Source organism: Taudactylus pleione, unplaced genomic scaffold, assembly GCF_031769625.1.
Source record: "Taudactylus pleione unplaced genomic scaffold, aTauple2 ptg000536l, whole genome shotgun sequence".
Lineage (NCBI taxonomy): Eukaryota > Metazoa > Chordata > Amphibia > Anura > Myobatrachidae > Taudactylus > Taudactylus pleione.
The window spans coordinates 3,382,404-3,402,998 of NW_028284938.1; the positions used below are offsets into that span (position 1 = coordinate 3,382,404).

At 42.7% G+C, this 20,595-nt stretch overlaps 1 protein-coding gene across 3 annotated transcripts in view; it reads right to left on the reverse strand.

Moving 5' to 3' along the window:
* Positions 1-20,595, reverse strand: part of PFKL (phosphofructokinase, liver type) — a 238,173-nt gene that overhangs the window by 167,540 nt on the left and 50,038 nt on the right. For 2 of the 3 annotated variants that reach the window (XM_088451029.1, XM_088451030.1), the window contains exon 6: positions 11,471-11,515. In XM_088451029.1, the coding sequence (XP_088307155.1) occupies positions 11,471-11,515 (45 nt within the window). Of the gene's footprint in view, positions 1-9,936; positions 10,043-11,470; positions 11,516-20,595 lie in introns of all 3 variants that reach the window. The other variant, XM_088451031.1, reaches the window with a different exon arrangement.

The following is a 20,595-nucleotide window of genomic DNA, read 5'->3' on the forward strand; positions in this document are numbered from 1 at the left end:
TAAATACTGTATCGGCCCTATAATGCCCAATAAAATAAAAGGATATTTCTACAACCAAAAGAAAATCCAAAGTTTTCCCAAAAAAGAAAAAAGGACTAAAAAACAAGTTATTTCCAAAGGAATCGGTATGCAACACCGCCGGATCTAAGGCCGGCGGATTAAATCCCGACGCCGGAAGGCCGGCAGATGAAGATCCCACCTAGGGTAAGTAAGTAACCTAACCCTCCCCTCTCCCCCACTAACCCTCCCTTTGTGGTTCCTAACCCTAACCTCCCCCCCTAGTGCCTAACCCTAACCACCCCTTCCCCTAGCCTAACCCTAACCCTCCCGGGGGGGTGCCTAAACCTAACCTCCCCTCGGTGGAGCCTAACCCCCCCTTCCCCTAGCCTAACTCTCCCAGGGAGTGCCTAACCCTAAGTCACCCCTGGAGTCCCTAAACCAAACCTCCCCCACGGCTAAGAGCTCCCGACGCCCGGCTTACCTACGTCTGGTATGCCTGGCATCGCAATTTCAGCATGGGGCTAATGATAGGCGGCGGTATTTAGACGGCTATCTTTAGTCCCATGCCGGGCTTTCACTGTCGGGATTTCGGCGGTCGGCATGTCGACCGCCGGCTTCCTGACTACATGTCATTTCCAACAATTGCAAGAGCGTAAAAATATTCATTAAAAAAAAGAGTGGAGTCCAATGTTTTCTTGGTTACCTAAATCTAGACCATTACCATAATAACTTGTGCATGAAATACCTTTACTACAGTTTTTGATTTTTTCTTCATAAAAATAAAGTTTTAGTGCTGGATTCGGAGTACCGTGGGAAGAGGCCGCATTGCATCCATGAAAATAGCTATGATTTTCCGCCTGCATTCAGTCAACTGGATCTTTGTGGTTGTACTACCCCTATACATACATTTGAGAGAGCAGTCGCCATCATTACCTGAACGGATTTGCATCCGAACGTCCGGTTGCTGCCAAGTTACACCCACTTAGCTGCGAGTAGACATCCTGAGGAAGAACGTTGCTCTATATGCGTTGACTTGTGACAGGAGTACCACACCATTCTGGATAGCTTTGGAGGGGAAACTGGACAGCCGTGGCCATAAGGGAGCTGAGTGCGAGGTTCCGGAGCCTTCAACTTTATGCCATCTATATGTCCCATGGTTACGTTTTTCTGGATCATCATTAAGTGGGAGCGTGCCAAAGTGACCCCCTGATAAGGATCCCTGGAAGAGGTCATCCGGAGGCCTCCACCTTTATTTCTATGGGCCCTTATAAGAGGGACTTCTGGTAATTCCCCAATTTTTCTAAAATAGGAACTAAAAGTCTTCTGAATTTCTGAATGATATTTGGTTTTACACATGTGGAGTATACACCTCAGGTACACTAATGTGTATGTTTTGTGAATTTTTTAATATAGTACGTATATGTTTATGGTGTACGTTGGAATAAATGTGTTGAAATACCACACCATGGCCCTCATTCAGACCCACTCGCAAGCGGGCGCACGTACGTTAGGCGTACGTACAAAAATATTTAAATTCAATGGCTCGCTCGTATTTTCGTTCGCATCTAAAATTCCTCCCTAAACTCTGACGACCCCTCCTCTAACTAACGAGCGTACGAAATAGCGAGCGTACATCCCCGAAATGGCTTGAAAGGAACGCACGCACAAGTATAAACAGGAAGTGGCCTTGTCAGATGTCGATTACCTGCTCCTTTATTCTGCCTACCTCCATCAATCGTATCATGCCAATCAATGTATCAATTAGCTTAATTGTTTGTTTTTTTTCAACACAAACTTTACTCTTGTCCGTGTTTGTGTTTACCCGCAGAATACGTACGGATGAAACATTCGCTTTTATTGTTCAAAAAACATGTGAACCACAATTAAACAATTGTTCTATTGCTGTGGATCCCCGCATATTTCCCTGGGTTCATTTCTTTATTTAAATTTGCTTACGCATGTCACTGCATCAAGCCTATCATAACTCTCCAGAGATTTCTGGCCCTGTCGAACACATGACTCATACACTAACCAATAAAATTGCTCCTGTTAATTTCCAAAATACATTAGCCAATCAGAAAATTTTTACACACTTTATCAAAAATGATTTTTAAGAAAAACACCATTGCCATCATGAGAGCCTCCGCATTCACCAGGCGCGAGCTGCTGGTGCTTACGGAGGTCATGGATCGCCGGATCACCAGCCAGCCTCCACCCATCACCAACCGGCAGAAGCGCTCCGCGTATGCGGAGGCACGGTCCCGCCTGCGGTCCTTCGGCTCACGCCGCAACATCGGGCAGCTGGAGCGCAGGTGGTCCGACCTGCAACGGCGAACGCCCCGCTTGCTGGCATGCTTTCGCATGCAGATACTGGAAAGTAAGTGTTATGTATTGTGCTTTTCATGTTTGTGTTTGTGGGGCAAACTGCGTGTGCATGTTTTCCTGTCTGTCCTATTTATTATTTGTACTCATATCTGCGTGTGCATGTTTTCCTGTCTGTCCTATTTATTATTTGTACTCATATCTGCGTGTGCATGTTTTCCTGTCTGTCCTATTTATTATTTGTACTCATATCTGCGTGTGCATGTTTTCTTGTCTGTCCTATTTATTATTTGTACTCATATCTGCGTGTGCATGTTTTCCCTCTATTTCTGATTTATTCATTCTACTCCTATTTGGCTTATTTTTTGGGTTGTGTTTTTTTTTTAGTTTTGGTCCCCGGATTTGTCCATAAACTAACCGCAATTTCTTTGACATATTTTAGGGGGACAGCCAAGACTCCGCCGTCACCGTCCGTCCAGACGGCGTTCCCGGCCACTATCCCCAACCCCCAGCCAACACTCCACCCCAAATCTTTCCCCTATTCCCCACTCCTCCCCATCCTTCCCAGACCCTCTCCCGGAAATGTCGGGCCTCCTTCCCCTCCGTCCCACTTCCCCCTCTCCTCCAATCACCCCTCTTCCAATTACCCCCTCCCCGGAGTCCATCATAACTCCTCCCCATTCTTTGGGGAATGACGGATCCTCCGAGGAGGATCATGGAGGCATTTCCGGAGCTCCCGTTTTGGCTCCCGGTATGTTTTTATTTTGTTTTTTTTTAAAGCACAAACTGTTTGTATGTAATCATGTGTCGTGCCTTTCTTTGTGTTTTTGTGGCTTGACTTTTGGTGATTTCGCAGTTTGCCTTTACCTCTTCCTGGTGATTTCAACATACACATATCACACCTGTGGGAATTTGTACATAGGCCTTGTATTTTTGGCAGCACCCCCTTTTTTTTATTTTTTTTTAAGTTTAGGAGTGATTTCGTTGTGTTTTTGTTTTTTTAATGTGGATTCCCTATTGTTGTATTAACCCACACACTTTTCTCACCCACAGAGGAACAGAGGCGTCGGCAAGAGGTGTCGGATAGTGTTGGCCAGATGCGCCAACATGTAATTGGCATTCTTGTGGCCCTCGACCGGCTGTCTGGCCTCCTTCGCCAGTAGTTTTTTTATTTTTGTTAACTTTTCAAAATAAATTTTTTCATACAAATATCCGTTCTGGCTCATTTTTTTAAATCCAAAACCAAGATAGTTTAGCCTGACATAAGTAGACTGTTCCCGCAAGGATTTCCCTTTTTTAAAAGTTAGATTGTGTTTTGTCTTTGTATGTCAAACAGACACAAGAAACACATAACAGTAACAATGTCATTTCCCTTTTTGGGTGTAGTGTCAATTACATATTTCTACATTTTACAGGTTCCTAGTTGGTGCGCAAGCTGCTTAGGCCAATCTTACAAATCCCAAGGTTGGGCCAGGCTTCCTTTTGGTGTGGGTTGGGAAGCTGAAAACATTTCAGTTTAGCTCAACTGGCGTCAGTACTGGACTACCCCTTAGTCAAATGTAACTTGTGTTAACCTGGTTACACTTGCTGTTAACGTCCCAAAAAAGGAAGACCATTTCACTCTCCAAACATTTATTCACAACATAACAGAGAAAACAAAGTGGTCACTCCCAAAAAAAGAACACAGTGATAAATTCAAATACAACACATACCAAGAAATAATTAAATAAAAACAAAAAATCAAGAACTGGTTGACGAAGGACCATGCCAACATGATTCCACAAACATGGCGTTGCGATATGGGTTCCAGAATATATGCCCAAAAGGACCAGATCCAGGTTTGGTAAGGGTAGCAGGAAGTAGTGAGCGTTGGAGTGCCAAAGATTATGTGAACAAACAGAAGATGGTGAGAAAAAAAACACAAAATTAGATGTTCGCAAACAAACACAAACACATTAGGTATAAACACTGTAGTTTTGTTACAACTTACCTAAAAAATCTGGCCACAACATCATCGCGTATGGCCCCCCCACATACTGACCTCCGACCAACCTCGGGGGGGCCATCCTCAGGTAAGGCATCCTCTGGCTGCATTGGGACACCACTCCTTATGGCAATGTTGTGAAATATCCCACACAGGACCACAATTTTAGACACCATATCCGGCACATACATGAGCTCGCCACCAGAGCGGTGGAGGCATCTGAATCGGCCTTTTAAAAGGCCGATACAGCGCTCCACCACTTGCCTGGTGGCTGTAAGTGCGGAATTATACGCACTTTGTGGCCCTGGTGTGGGAGCCAAATAAGGAGTGAGCAGCCAGGACATGCAAGGGTATCCACTGTCTCCTGTGAAAAAAAATAGACAACATCAGGAACACTGTGTATCAAGCTTAACATTGTTATGTACTAAAGGTCTCCACTTACCCAGAAGCCACGCATCACCAGCTTGTAGGTTGGTTAATTTCTGCCATATCCCTGATTGCCGGATGACGAAGGAGTCATGAGCACTTCCTGGTAATTTAGCATTCAGGGACAGGATCTGGAGGGAGGCATCACATACCACCATTACATTCAGGGAGTGATAGTGTTTACGGTTTCTAAATATTGCCTCCAGCCGTGCTGGAGGCTGAAGTGGTATGTGAGTACCATCCACAACCCCTATGATGTGTGGGAAGCCAGCTATTTGGTAAAAATTGGCCTTGGCCACACTAAGGGCACCCATATCCAAAGGCATTTTAATAAAATGATGGAGGTGCTTGAAAAGTGCCTCCATCACTGCCCTCAGGATCCGGGAAAAGGAGGATTGGGAGATGCCCGCCACTATTCCCACCGTTGTTTGAAACGATCCTGAGGCACAGAAATGTAACACCGCCATAAATTGCGTCAGTGGTGGTATTGCTGTTGGACTGTCAATTTGCCGCTCAAGATCACTTTCTATTAATGAGAGAGTGTCTATGATGATTTTGGGAGGTAGACGGTAGCGTCTTAAAACCTCATCATCGGGCATTCCAAAAAGGGTGACACGTGTTCGAAATATCTGGGGCCTTGCATGCCTACGATGCCTACGCCTGGGACGAGTTTGAGGTTGGTCGTCTTCCGGGAGCAGGGCCAGAACAATTCGCCCCAGATCTACCTGAAATTCAAAGTTTACAATGTAAGGCTTTTGAGCCACCCCAAAAGTAACATAAAACAACTTAGCTTTATGATACCATCCATAGCTGCTTACATGCCGGGGTATTGTCATGATACGTATAAACTGTAAAAAAGCCAAAAATGAGACATCAAAAATTTAGAGGGTGATTTTATGTTTGTCAAATTGGTGCAAGCCAACACATAAAATAGGCGAAACACACATTTGGCCATCGATGAAAACGACATTGCACACCGTACGTCAAATAGGGGTCAAATGGACCCCAAAAATGGAAAAGGGAAAAGCAAAACTGGTTTACATGATGAATAAGCCTCGAAAAATGCGTTAATTATTTTGCAAATGCAAGTCACTACACCAACAGTCAAAAATGCGTTAATTATTTCGCAAATGCAAGTCACTACACCAACAGTCAAAAATGCGTTAATTAGTTCGCAAATGCAAGTCACTACACCAACAGTCAAAAATGCGTTAATTATTTCGCAAATGCAAGTCACTACACCAACAGTCAAAAATGCGTTAATTATTTCGCAAATGCAAGTCACTACACCAACAGTCAAAAATGCGTTAATTATTTCGCAAATGCAAGTCACTACACCAACAGTCAAAAATGCGTTAATTAGTTCGCAAATGCAAGTCACTACACCAACAGTCAAAAATGCGTTAATTATTTCGCAAATGCAAGAAAAATAATGGACTTACCAAAATCGAATATATAAGATTTCCCTCAAAAAGGTCTTTGGGTCCGAAAGCCAAAACAAACTAAAATAGATGAAATTAGTGTTAAAAAAAAAATATCAAACAAAAAACCAGAAGTAGACACCAATTGGCCACAAATTAGACTGCACAAAACTTACCAAATCAGGAAACGATGGGAAAAAATAAACCAAAAAAATGCGAACGGAAAACAAAAACAACTGTAGCAAACCAAAAAAAATCCAAACACCGCCAAATCCTCCAACCGCAAACAACAAAATCCAACCAACTTAACCGCCAACAATCCAACAACGCAACCTCGACTCCACACACACCAAGCCATAAATAGTGTTTATTTTCCCGCACAAATTAAGGAGGAATCATAGGGACGCACAATCAATGATGCGGCCGCAAACTAAGGACGCATGTATAAATACGTCACGAAATCACATTTAATTTCTGGTTGATTTCATTCTGGAAGCAGAGACATGGCTTCAGACCAGGGAAACAATGGCCAAAATTCCGGCGGTAAGGCCTTCATGCATTTTGTCTCAATGATTCTTTTAAAACATAATATTGTGCAAGTTGTGAAGTGGATAAATCTGCATATTTACCCAAATAGGTGAGGAGGATGACATGGAAGAGACTGCTGGCCCCAGTCAACCCGCCAAAGCTGCCAAAAAAAAAAGGCAGCCACATTTCACAAGCAAGGAGATGGAGGTTTTGATCCAGAAGTGCGTTGACATCCTGCCCCAGGCAGCCAGGAATATGAGCCAAAGCCAGAAGTGGAGAATGTGGGAGGAGGTCGCCGTTGCTGTCAATAGGGTGGGTGATTATGTCCGTCTAGCCCGGGATGTCAAACGGCGGTAAGTAAACACTTTCCCATCCTATAAACAAACCCCATTGTAAAAAAAAGGATAATGGTTCCAATTTCATTCCACAGATGGGCAGACTTCAAATATCGCCTCAAGCAAAAACTTGCCGACAGGGCTAGGCATGCAAGGGGGACAGGTGGGGGTCCCACCCCTGTGTCATTGGAGTTGACAGACTTAGAAGAGCTGGCACAGGGGTGTGTGCAGGCTGTGGAGGTGTTTGGCGTGTCCAACATGGATACGGACATGCCAGACTTTGCGGCTCCTCATGTTGGCCAAGGTAAGTCTTGTGATGTCACCAACTCTGAAATGCTATTGTGCCAATATGTAGATTCTAATGTGAGTCTTTTCGCATTTTTCCTAACAGAGACAGAGGCGGATGAGTCTGCTCCAGAGGGGAGCCTTGGCCGCAGAATTTCTGCTGGCTCTGCAGGGGAGGAACCAGTACATCCGGCTGAGGACCCTGCAGAAGCCAGTCCAGGGCGTGCCCCCTCGCAGGCAGTGGGCCTCCTCACAGAACTCAATTTTAAATCGGATTTCCATACGGAGATTCTGCAGGATGGACGCCAGTCTGATACGGGTGGCTGAGGCCCTGGAGCAAAATGCTGCGGCCAACGTGACCATTGCTCAGGCCCTGGCGGAAAATACCAGGGCCAACATCCGCATCGCCGATGCCCTGGAGCAGCTCGTTCGCCAGCACATGGTGGAGCCGACCTCCCTTCCTGCCGGAACATCCGGATCCTCCACCTCTGGCACAACATCAGCCAATCCTCCAAATGTGCCTAGCCCTGTGCCTAGTCCAGAGGCCACAACATCTGCCTCTGGACAGGCCAGCCCGATGGCATCCCGGACCCGGTCTGGCGCCCACCCTCACCCAGCCAAACGGGTGAGAAAACGGTGACAGCAATGGCGACTTTTCCCACACTCCTTCTGTGCTTGGCTCATATTCCTTTCTGGTCAAAACTTCCCTCTCCTTTCTTGTGAAATGTTTTTAATTTTGGTATTTACGTTTATGTTACCAGTTATGGCTTTTTTTTTTTTTTTTAACAAATATCTTTGCCACAAAAAAAAGGCAACAAAATATTAGGCCAATTTGTTTGTGTTTAAACAATAAATTTAAAACAAAAAAACTGACATTGTATTGTGACATTATTGTCCAAATGGGTTACATTTAATCCTGGCCCTAAAGGCAAAAACTGACCCTCTTAAAAAAAAAAAAAGGCCTCTTTAAGGAACGTTTAAAAAATCACATAGCGATGCAAATTCCACAGTAAACCCAAAAAAAGGGGAGCTAATTAAAACATGATGACATTATTGTTACAATAGGCCATAACCAACAAATTGTGGCCAAAATAAAACACCAAAAATGTACGCTAATTGATTGTGTAATCATGACATTAGCAGCTCTGATTTCCACCTGCGTACGCTTTTGTGCTATCCCAATAAACTGCTTTCCAAACACATACCAAGCCGGTTTTCAATCCAACACTAATTACTTTACTGACCAGCCGCGATTAATCGCAGCACCATCGTTGAGTCCCGGGACGGAGGAGAAGGCCATCGCCAATGTGGTCGAGTAATCCTGACCCTAAGCTGTGCGAGCATTTTGAAGGGAAAGCGGATGTTCCAGTGACGTATGAGACGGTCCGAACACATTTGACGTTCGCATTTGCTAATGTATGTACGCCCCAAAAACGCCTCGCCACGCCTGCGTTTTTTCATCTCCACCCCCGTCAACACCCAAAAACGCCCTGTTCTGTCAATCACATTTGACATGTCACTTCCTGTACGCTATTTTAGGAACGAGAGAAAAAAAGCTCGCAATCTGCCGTACGCACATGCGCAGTGTAACACCGACGCATGCGCGGTTAGTCAACATCGGAACGCAACGAGCGTACTGTTGTTAACGTGCGGCTCTGAATGAGGGCCCATGTTTTGTATAACATCTTTGTTTTACATATAAACCGGATCACCATCGGCTGAAACCGATTGGCATATATTGAATTTACAAAGCATTACAGTTGTTTTTACAGAAGTATTTGTTATTTCTATGTCTTTTTTGTACACTTGTATGACACCAGCGCACTTGAATTGTGAAATATTACATATCACTATATATTCAGAAGTATTTAAGGGTAATACCATTTTTTGACGATTTATCTGCGGCCACGGAAGGTGCGTTAGGCGCCCAAAGTTCACTTCTAAAGATATTTCTGTATATCCAGCTGCTTTCCATGCTACTGTCAGTAGCCCCGCAAACCCGAGTAAATATGCCTTGTTCGGCCTTGTGAGGATGCGCGGTGTGAAAAAGAGCAGATACGGTCACTTCGTGCGCGCCTCTGAATCAGACCCTTTGTCACTAGAAAATACCACTAATTTCAGTCTGTCCTGTCCTGATCTGGAATGTGGCTTAGGGATGGTTCAAAAAGGTAACTCTCCTGGTGTGAAGCCAAAACAGAAGCCAGGTCATGTGTATGCTCTAGTAGAGGCTTTGTCTAGAACCAGTTGGAACAGGAAAATATTGCAGACACAATAGAAACAAAAGGTCCCAGAAATGAAAACAAAAAAGTTACAGTATACTTGATAGATAAATATATGCACACGAAGAGGAATGTTCAAATAGGTAAAAGCGCAGTGACTCACACAGGCCAGGGAAGGTTAAACAAGTACCACAATCTAGACAGTGCACAAGGCAGGCGCTTATCTATAGTGTTCAGGCTGAGGTCAGTGCAGGCAGCAATAAAGACATAAATAGGGGAACAGTGAACAGGGAGCAAAGGGGCTAGACATATTACACCTATAATGAGCTGTGAGGGTCACAACTGCATGCACTATTTAGGTGCAGCCACAGCTAGATTCATCTGTAGTGCGATGATGTAAGCATGCATCAAACTACCTGTTCCGCAGCTCGGTAGTGTCCACTGTAACCAAGCGGCTGGTAGGGAGAAGAACCTTGCAGTGCAACGCTTTTACACTCATTACTCGTGTGATACCTGGATAGCCTGAGAAATTAGTTTCAGACAACCAACACTCTGTATGAACAACATACTAAAACCTACAGTTTCTTATTTTTGAATATTCCCAAAATTTGGGCAATTGGCTCCACAGTCACAGTTCAAACTTAAATGCTTGTTTTCTCCCTCACTCTGGTTACTGCAATCTCCTGCTATCAGATTTACCTGCTGCTCAACACATTGTCAACTTTTCTTCTAGTATTACCTCCACTCATTAACGACCTCTACTCATGACCACTCTAGACTTTCATGGCTCCTAATGACTCTGTATTACTCAGATTTGTTCTTCACCCCTCTAAGAACTATATTAAGCTTCCACTTCCATTAATTTTCAGATATTTTTCTTTTTCATGTGTTCCAGCGCATATTCTTTGTCCTGCTTTCCAAAACATTCTGTACCACTGCCAACCCAAGCTGTTCTTACATTACATGGTCACCCCTTCTAATTAGTGTGCTTTGTCATTTCATCCATAACCATTGCTATTGGGTGCATAAAATATAATACAGCCATGCAATTTCCATAGTCAAACATTTTCAGAAAACACCCTTGGTCAAATGTTAGGGCTGTTTTTGTGAAATGTAAAAATCTAAGATCAAGAGGTCCTGTGAGACTGCCGGAGGTCTCTTTTTTGAGTCTTTTTTGCCAAAAAAGCATCCAATTCACAATATGATGCGACGAGGCTGCCTCAGCAGACTGTGTTGATTAATTTGATATGCAACACTTGTATATCCGAGTGCGACTTAGTCTCTGAATCTGTATACGAAGTGCTGTAATGTAGCAGCCACAGATTTTTCCATTACAAGTTCTGTTGTGGTTCATATACAGACCCAGGTGCACACAGAAATACAAGTATTGCATATGAAATTAATCAGCACAGTCTGCAGGTGTGTTCTAGCCACGCCACATTGCAACTTAGATGCATTATTGACGGAAAAAGACGCCCGTCGCTAGCAGTCTCAATCCAGCCAAGTCACAGTGTGCGGGTATTGAGGCTAGATGTATGAGGACACATCTGTATCCCCCTAAACAAAAATCTAAATTTAACATACATCCAATGTAACTTGAAATGCATGAGTCTTAACTGTAAGATCACTGACAATGTTGTCATCTATGACTATGTCACTTATCACTATGCACACAACTTAAGTTTGTGATATATTATACATTATCTTTTGATGTTGCATGTCTCCCATAAAAAAACATTTATACTGTATTGTGAGCTCATCAGGACAGGAACATGAGTGCTAGTTTTGTTTTTCCTCTTGTACCTGCTGCTCCCATTTTTCTGGAGTTTGTTCCTTAGAATTTTCCAAGACTGTGTATACAATGTGTTAAATTATTAACCTTTCTTACACATTTGAAAGAGGAAAAAAAAAAAGGAGAAGAAAAAATAAAAATGTAAAAGTTTTCATTACCCACAATGCCTTCCCATGACTTCCAACACGAATGTCCGTTGGTGACTAAAAAGAAAAACATTCTGTATTACATAGAGAAAATATATCAACATCAAGGGCAAAGAAATAAGGCTACTCAATTATGTAAAATTAACAGGTTTAGAGGCCTATTCATCAGTACAGAATTATCACAAGAGATAATTATATTTTAAACTTGCTGAGATTTTAAAAAATGTTTTGGAGGCATTCATTGTGCCTCCCTAACAAAAGTATGACTTCCGAATAGCTGCTCTTTTTGCAGAGTCAAATTATCAGGGCAGAATTGTAACTAGGGGATACCAGTGATATCTCCTGTTTTACATGCTTAATGAATAGCAATGAGCCTTAATTTTCACAAAAGTAGGGAAAACTGTTCATTTTCACCCTCTTTTGTAAAAATTAAGTGATGATGAATAGGCCTCTTAGACTCCGACACAATTTTGAAACATCAATGGCAAATATAGATGGAGCATGTTTGTTTCAGACTGGCACTGTGATCGGACACCAACTGAGCTGTGGAGGATGCACCAGTCAGTGAATTGTTAAATCTACTACTAAGCTACCAAACGCGGCAAGAGGTGAACAGTGTGACTGTGCACTAAGTGAGAGGCAGTCGATCTCACTGTTTATTTCCTAGTAATGTGCTGATCTGTACTTTTTAAAATAATCATATTGATATACTGTAGATATATTCTTTTGTACTAAAGCTAAATAACTTTTGTCTTTTGAGATATATATATATATATATATATATATATATATAAGAAGAGAGAAAGTATATAAATGGCGCACTCTGGGTGTGTTTTGGAAAGAAAAGTTTATTTTTCGTTTATTTTTATATCCTTCTTATGCTTAAACCATAACATTTATTAGTACTTTTATTAAAAGGATGTATAATCCGTCATAATATCATCAGGCAAAATAGAAATATAAAATATAGAAAATGTGCGAAAAATGTAGTGAAAATTTGTAATTCATGTTATCCTCCTATGTGCTTGTTATACCTTTACACAATTTTGTGTGATAAAATATTGCAACAGTATTAAGTGGTGATAGCAAACACTTGTTATATTTGTAGCAGTTTTTCTCCAGAGGGGAAGAGTGTTTATGAAATTATATTTTTATATGAGATTGGTGTTTTTATATCAAGGTTTTTAATTACTTATATTCTCCAATCTCAGATATAATGATTCTTGTCTTTCACACAACAATATTATTTCTGACAATAGAGCTTTCATTTCATACAAAAACACACTCTCATAATCATCATTTATTCCCCTCTGGAGAGAACGTGCCACAGAAGGAATAATTTGTGTATACAATTACCTGACACTGCAATAATTAAACCTTCAAATAAAAAACAACATTGTTTGTGGGAAATCTATTTATGAGAATACAAACTAGGCCCCTATGTATTCAATAACAAATCAAGGAATATCTGACACACACCCCTGAACAGAGATAAAAACAAACACAAATACATTTTTGGGGTTGTTTGTTTTCTTTGTAGCAATTGCCATAGGCATATAACTCACTTCTAACAATAATATCTGCCATAAGTGAACGGGATGAGGACACCATTGCAGCAAACAGAATTTAATTCACTAAACTTCTATTCTCTCCCACATATTTTTCTGTTTTATATTTCTATTTTGCCTGATATTATGACAGATTATGCATCCTTTTACTAAAAGTACTAATAAAAGTTGTGTTCTAAGCATTAGAAGGATATAAAAATAAACTAAGCATATACTATTCTTTCCAAAACACACCCAGAGTGCACCATTCATTTATACTCTCTCTCTCCTTATATATATATATCACTAGTTTTGAGTATTAGCGGAAACATAATTTATTATTTGAATACTAAATTGGAAAAATATAATAAAGAAAGTGTTTCTGGATGTGTTAACAATCCAATAACTGTGTTAACAATCCTAACACTAATATGGCACCATGATGAGTACCACTAATCACCCTTACAGCAGGACAACTCCAAATCTATGGTTTGTCCTTTAACAACAACTAAATGTCAACATCAAAAATAGTGTGTTACTAATATTAACTATGCTAACAAAGTTATCACACAGAAGAAACTTTGGTTTAGAGACTTTAGCTGGAATAAAAATCTGGTAATGTATGGGAGCAAATGACATTCAGCAATTTGCTCCCAAACACCAGAAAACACGAAAAATATAGTTCAGAGAAGTTGGTTAAATCTGTTTGATTTGAACAACTTGTCTGAACAGCAGCTTTCGCCCGTTTCTTGGTGTTTGGGAGCAAATTGTGATTGTCATTTGCCCCCATACATTACCGGATTTTCATTACAACCAACTAGTTGGATGGTTGGAGAAAAATTGGTCTGGTACATGGCCAGCTGGACTCTGCATCAGGTACAAACAAAGGCCCTCATTCAGAGCCGTACGCTCTGAGCAGAGCGCACGCTCTGAATGAGGGCCGGCCTCCATGAAAATGGAGCGTCCTCCTGGACGCTCGTATAGCTGTGGGTCACCACCCACAGGCTATACGAGCGTGCAGTTTGATGGCCGCGATGGTCTTGACCATCGCGATCATCGAAACTGCAAGCCGGAGCCTGCGGTTGAGGTTTTCAACCTCAAGCTCCAGAGTGATTTTGGCTCTATCAGAGCCAAAATCACTCCCACTGACATCACTAGTGATGTCAGTGGGCCGGCTTCTGACGGGAGGCGTTCCCGTGGGAACGCCCCCGTCAGGGAGGCACGCCCCCGGCATGCCTACCAAAGTGGGCGTGCTGTCAATCAACATCGACAGCACGCCCCCTTTGATCAGACACAACGAGCGAAGGACTTTCCTTCGCTCGTCGCGTCTGGCGCATGCGCACGACGGAGCTCCCTCCGTCGTGCACATGCTCAGTCCAGAACATTCACCCACTTGCGAGCGGACAGCCGCTCGCGAGTGGGTCTGAATCAGGCCCAAAGTTCACGGATTCACACACTTTAAACTTTGATTGCTTAAGGACAAAAATATAAATTGAGTATTCAAATTCACAATTCTATAAGGCATAGACTTTATGCATATTATGCAGTACAAAAAAAAAACGAAGACTTTCATGAAGATTCCCCTGTAAAAAAGAGGTAGAATTATATTGAAATCTGCAACTTTAAATTATCTTTTTTAAGGATATACAGTGCCTTGTAAAAGTATTCACCCCCCCTTTGCTTTTTTCATGTTTTGTTGCCTCACATCCTGGAATTAAAATGGATTGGTTGAAGATGTGCATCATTTCAGTCACAGAACATGCCTACAACTGTGAAGTTGTGTTTTTTTATTTATATTGTGAATCAAACAACATTTAGGACAACATAACAGAAAACTTGAGCGTGCATAACTATTCACCCTACAGTCAATACTTTGTCGAGCCACCTTTTGCGGCAATTACAGCTGCAAGTCGCTTTGGATAAGTCTCTATGAGCTTGCCACATCTTGCCCCTGGGATTTTTACCCATTCCTCAAGGCAAAACTGCTCCAGCTCCTTCATGTTGGATGGTTTCCGCTTGTGAACAGCAATCTTCAAGTCTGACCACAGATTCTCAATTGGATTGAGATCTGGGCTTTGACTAAGCCATTCCAACACATTTAAATGTTTCCCCTTAAACCACTCGAGTGTTGATTTAGCAGTATACTTCGGGTCATTTTCCTGCTGGAAGGTGATCCTCCATCCCAGTCTGCAATCACAGGCAGACTGAAACCGCTTTTGCTCAAGAATATCCCTGTATTTAGCACTATCCATCTTTCCCTCGACTCGAATCAGAATCCCAGTCCCTGCTGCTGAAAAACATCCCCACAGCATGATGATGCCACCACCATGTTTCACTGTGGGGAAGGTGTTCATCGGGTGATTTGTTGTGTTGGGTTTGTGCCAGACATAGCATTTTCCTAGATGGCCGAAAAGTTACATTTTAGTCTCATCTGACCAGAGCACCTTCCCCATACATTTGGGGAGTTGCCCACATGCCTTTTGGCAAACTCAGATTGTGTCTTCTTATTTTTATCACTACGTAATGGCTTTTTTTCTGGCCACTCTTCCATAAAGCCCAGCTCTATGGAATGTATGGCTTATTGTGGTCAGACTGCACAGATACACCAGTCTCTGCTGTGGAACTCTGCAGCTCCTTCAGGGTTACCTTTGGTCTCTGTGCTGCCTCTCTGATTAATGCCCTCCTTGCCTGGTCTGTGAGTTTTGGTGGGCGGCCCTCTCTTGGCAGGTTGCAGTACCATGTTTTTTCCATTTGATGATGATGAATTTGATGGTGCTCTGGGGATCATCAAAGATTTGGACATTTTTTTTTTTATAACCCAACCCAGAATTGTACTTCTCAACAACTTTGTCCCTGACTTGTTTGGAGAGCTCCTTGGTCTTCATGGTGTGATGCCTCTTGCTTAGTGGTGTTGCAGCCTCTGGGGCCTTTCAGAAAAGGTGTGTTTATAATGTCCGATCATATGACTTAGATTTCACACAGGTGGACTTCATTTCACTAATTATGTAACTTCTGAAGGTAATTGGGTTGCACCAGAACTTTTGAGGGGCTTCATAGCAAAGGGGGTGATTACATATGCATATGCCAATTTTCAGAAATTTTATTTAAAAAGATTCTTTTTTATATACATTTTTGTCATTTCACTTCACCAAATTAGACTATTTTGTGCAGATCCATCACATAAAATTCTGATTACAAAAATAAATAAATGACAGGTTGTAATGTAACAAAAAAGGTAAAAAGCCAGGGGAGGTGAATACTTTTGCAAGGCACTGTAGGTTATGATTTAATACAGACAAGCAGTCTATGGCTGGGTACACACGTAAAGATTTTCTGTCCAACCATCCAACTAGTTGATTTGTTGGAATGAAAATCTGGTAAGGTATGGGAGTAACTGATGATCAGCAATTTGCTCCTAAATGCCAGAAAACAGATGAAAATGGTCGTCAGACAAGTTTGTTAAATGTTTGATCTAAACAATTTGTTAAAAAACAGTTTTTCTGCATTTTCCGGCATTTGGGAGCAAATTGCTGATTGTCATTTGCTTTCATGCCTTACCAGATTTTCATTCCAACCAATCAACTAGATGGATGGTTGGACAGAAAATCTATACGTGTGTAAACTCATAAAACAGCGACTTACAGTACAAAACAATACAGAATAAGAACATAGTTTATAAACATTGCTGCAGTAATCTTAACACTCAAAAAGCAGTAGGGCGTCAGCTACCAAGTGTTAAGTGCCCTTGCGGAGAGTTTTGAGTAGATGATCGTATGAGTGAGGGAAGGAAAAGCACATAAGGGAAGAGGGCCCTGCTCGTGAGAGCTTACATTCTATAGGGGGGGAGACAGACAGGGGTGACACAGATAGGGTAGACAGTGAGGAAGAAGCATGTAAGCAGCAGGCTAGGATGAGAGCTGGAAGGCTTTGAAGTAGTGAGTCTTGAGAGCCTGTTTGAAGATTTGTAGAGCGGTGGAGAGTCTGATAGGGAGAAGGAGAGAGTTCCAGAGGTAGGGAGCAGCACAGGTGAGATCATGGAGGCAGGAGTGGAATGAAGTGATCAATAGGCAAGAGAGGTGGAATGCATTTGTAGGAAAGGGAGGGAGATTAGCGGGATGTAGATGAAGGTGTGGTGAAGTGATAGGTAGAGGAGGGTGGGTGCTCAGCTTAGTGGTTGGGTAGTAGGACCATTGTGGGGGAGAAAAGAATGAGAGAGGAGTAACGGGAGAGGAGAAGGAGGGAACCAGATGGGAGGCATACAGACAGAGGAGGGGAGAGAAGGGGAGGAGACTAGTGAGGAAGGATAGAGGTGGGAACAGGGGGCAGAATAAAGGATTAGGTAGGCACTGAGTAAAGTGAGAATTTGAAGAAAACATGGTCAAGGTGTGGATGAGGTAAGAATAGTGTATGTGTGAGAACGACAGTGTTGAAGGTTTTTCAAAAATGCTGGTGAAAGAACACTGTTGGTGAATGCGTGTGCTTGATGAGCAAAGAAGTGTTTTGTTTGTTTGTTTTATTGAGGGGAATATATGTGATTTAAAGTGTTTTGAAAATAAGTAATAAAAAAAGTATAAAGTTGTGAGGCTAGGCAAAAGCAATGGTAAATTAAACTGTATATGCAAGGTTTAGAGGTTACTTTGCATTGGTATAAATAAGAATTTAGTATTTTTGTGAAAAAAATAGGCAGCACAAATAGTAGCAAGTGAGATAATGTCTTTCCAATGATCAAACAAGGAGTTCAGTGTTGCATGTCCTGGTTATGCAGGCAGCAGGTGTTTGTGGTGAAGAGGTAGTGAACTCACACTTGATGCTCCATAGGTGTCCATATGTAGTATTAATAGCACTTTAGTTGTGTTTGATGAAATGTTCACCTTCTGTTTTCCTTCGGTTTAACGCCGGTCTAATGCTGACATTTTCCCGAAAATCTATTTTGCACTTAGGAGTCTGCTATAACTCCAGCCAAGGAGTTTCTTATGGTGCGTACACGCGGTACGATTAAAATGCACCATATGAACGATAACGATCATATCGTTATCATTCATATCGTGCATTTTTCGGTGCCTCCAACCCACCAATGACCTGCAATATCGTCTATCGACCGTGCATACAGGCCAACCTGGTCGATATCGACCAGGTTACTATAGGGTTGTTGGTGTGCTGGATATCGATCTAGCACACTTGGGAGATCGTTCAATGATATCGTTATCGTTGACGATCGGCCCGTGTGTATGCACCATTACTCCATTCCCAAATCTGAATCAGGCCCAAGGCTGTACTCTTTACAATTAATTTACTCTAAGATATTAAGTACCAGATTTATCAACGAGTGATATTCTTGTTATCATTTATTACTAATTTTGAATGGTGCTCCAACCAATCAGCTCATGTGTTTGAAAAATTACAGTTAGGAGCAGATTGGTTGGAGCACCATTTAAGATTAGTAAACAATGTTAACAAGAATATCACTCATTGATAAATCTGGGCCTAAGTATTAATTTGGACTAACTAGTGACCCTATATAGTTCCAGGTCACACCTAAAAGATTGCTCACGACATGTACAATAAAATATGTAGCAAGTGCTTAAGCTGGCAAGGTCATATCACATGTGACCGCACTAGGCCGCAGTGTCCCCCCCCCCCCCTTTAGAAGAGAAGATAGTTTCTGCACAAGTGCAGAATGGATCTCTGCTGACTCCCCGCACCCACTGGAAGTGATGCGGCGGTCTGTGACCACCAACATTACTTTCAGAATCGTGTCCCAGAATGGCACTCTGAGGCATACGCGCTAATGATCATAGTGTGAATAGGGAATCAGCTGCAGCAGGGGGGACGACACACGCTCCGTTCTGCCTGTGGGGGAGGGTATATGCCCATAGGGTCATCTAGCATCAGTGGGGATGAAGGTGGTGTAATATAAAAACAATATGAGGCTGTAGGGGTGGGAGGCAGGGGGTGTTCAAATACAATGGTCACAGGGGAGGACGAGGAGAGGGGGTTGGTTTATAAAACGGATATTTTTTTTTTCTACCACTAAGGGGTGTGTGTGTGTGTGTGTGTGTGTGTTGTTATTAGGATTTAAGACCACCAAGGGGGTTGGTTAATAGTAGGAGATGGAAGTTAATTTATAATGGGAGCCTAAGGGGGTTAGGCGGTGCAAATCCCCCCTAGATGTAAAATATTTAGATATATTAAAAATACTTTTTAAACTTTGTTAAATAATTTTAAAAAAACACGAGAATTTCTGAGCGGTTTTGTGGGGAAAAAAATTAGAGTTATGGTAAGAACTTACCTTTGTTAACTCTCTTTCTTCGAAGTCCATAGGGTCCACATGGAGACCTTGGAGTGTAGGTGATGGATCTGGAATCCGGGCACCACGCATATTAAAGCTTTCAGCTCCCAGGATGCAGGGTGGGGACGCTCCTGCGCTGAGAGGAGAATCCGGTGCCCACAGAAAGCATCCTGAGAGGTGAAGGTATCAAAGGCATAGAATCTTAGAAAGGTCTGGACAGAAGACCACGTGGCCGCCTTACACAGCTGAACAGCCGAGGCACCACGGCAAGCTGCCCATGAGGGACCCACAGACCGAGTGGAATGAGCATTAACAAAAGCCGGAACAGGCAGGCCTGCCTGGATGTACGCCTCTGAGATAGTCATATGAAGCCATCTAGCCAATGTTTGTTTATTGGCTGGCCATCCCTTCTTGTGAAATCCATAGAGCACAAATAAGGAGTCCGATTTTCGGAGGGAACTTGTACTGTCAACAGAAATCCTGAGGGCATGGACCACATCCAAAGAGGCCTCACCTGCAGACAGGTCCGGTGATTGAAAGGCTGGGTCTATAATTCCTTATTAATATGGAAACTAGAAACAACTTTAGGAAGGAACCCAGGGCGAGTCTGAAGCACAGCCCTGTACTGGCGAAATATCAGAAAAGGGGAGTGACAGGAGAGCGCCCCCAACTCTGACACTCTCCTGGCGGATGCATTCGCCAGAAGAAAAAGAGTCTTAGCTGTTAACCACTTGAGTTCCACCAAATCTAGAGGTTCAAATGAGAGGACCCTGGAGGGCCTGAAGAACTACCGCCAAATCCAAAAGAGCCACTTTGGGGACAAAGGGAGGTTGAATCCGGAGGACACCCTGGAGGAAGGTGTGGATATCCAGTAGCGGAGCAAGTCTACGCTGGAACCATATTGACAGAGCAGAGACATGCCCTTTCAATGAGGCCAAGCAGAGACCGAGGTCCAATCCAGCTTGAAGGAAGGTCAGGACGAGATCCGAAACACCTGAGGGTCGTAATTTCTTGGACGACTCCATAGAAAATATGTATGATACACGCTGTGGTAGATCCTAGCAGAAGCTGGCTTAGCAGAAGCTGGCTTACGTGCTCTAAGCATCGTGTTGACGACAGAGCGAGAGAATCCTTTGACGGCGTGGCTCTTGAGACATCCCTCCTAAGGTCCAAAGACAGACGATCCAGGTCTGGGTAAAGACAAGGACCCTGGGACAACAGGTCTGGACGTTGAGGCAACAGGAACAGAGTATCGATGGAGAGACTCTGAAGATCTGAGTACCAATGACGTCTTGTTTGAA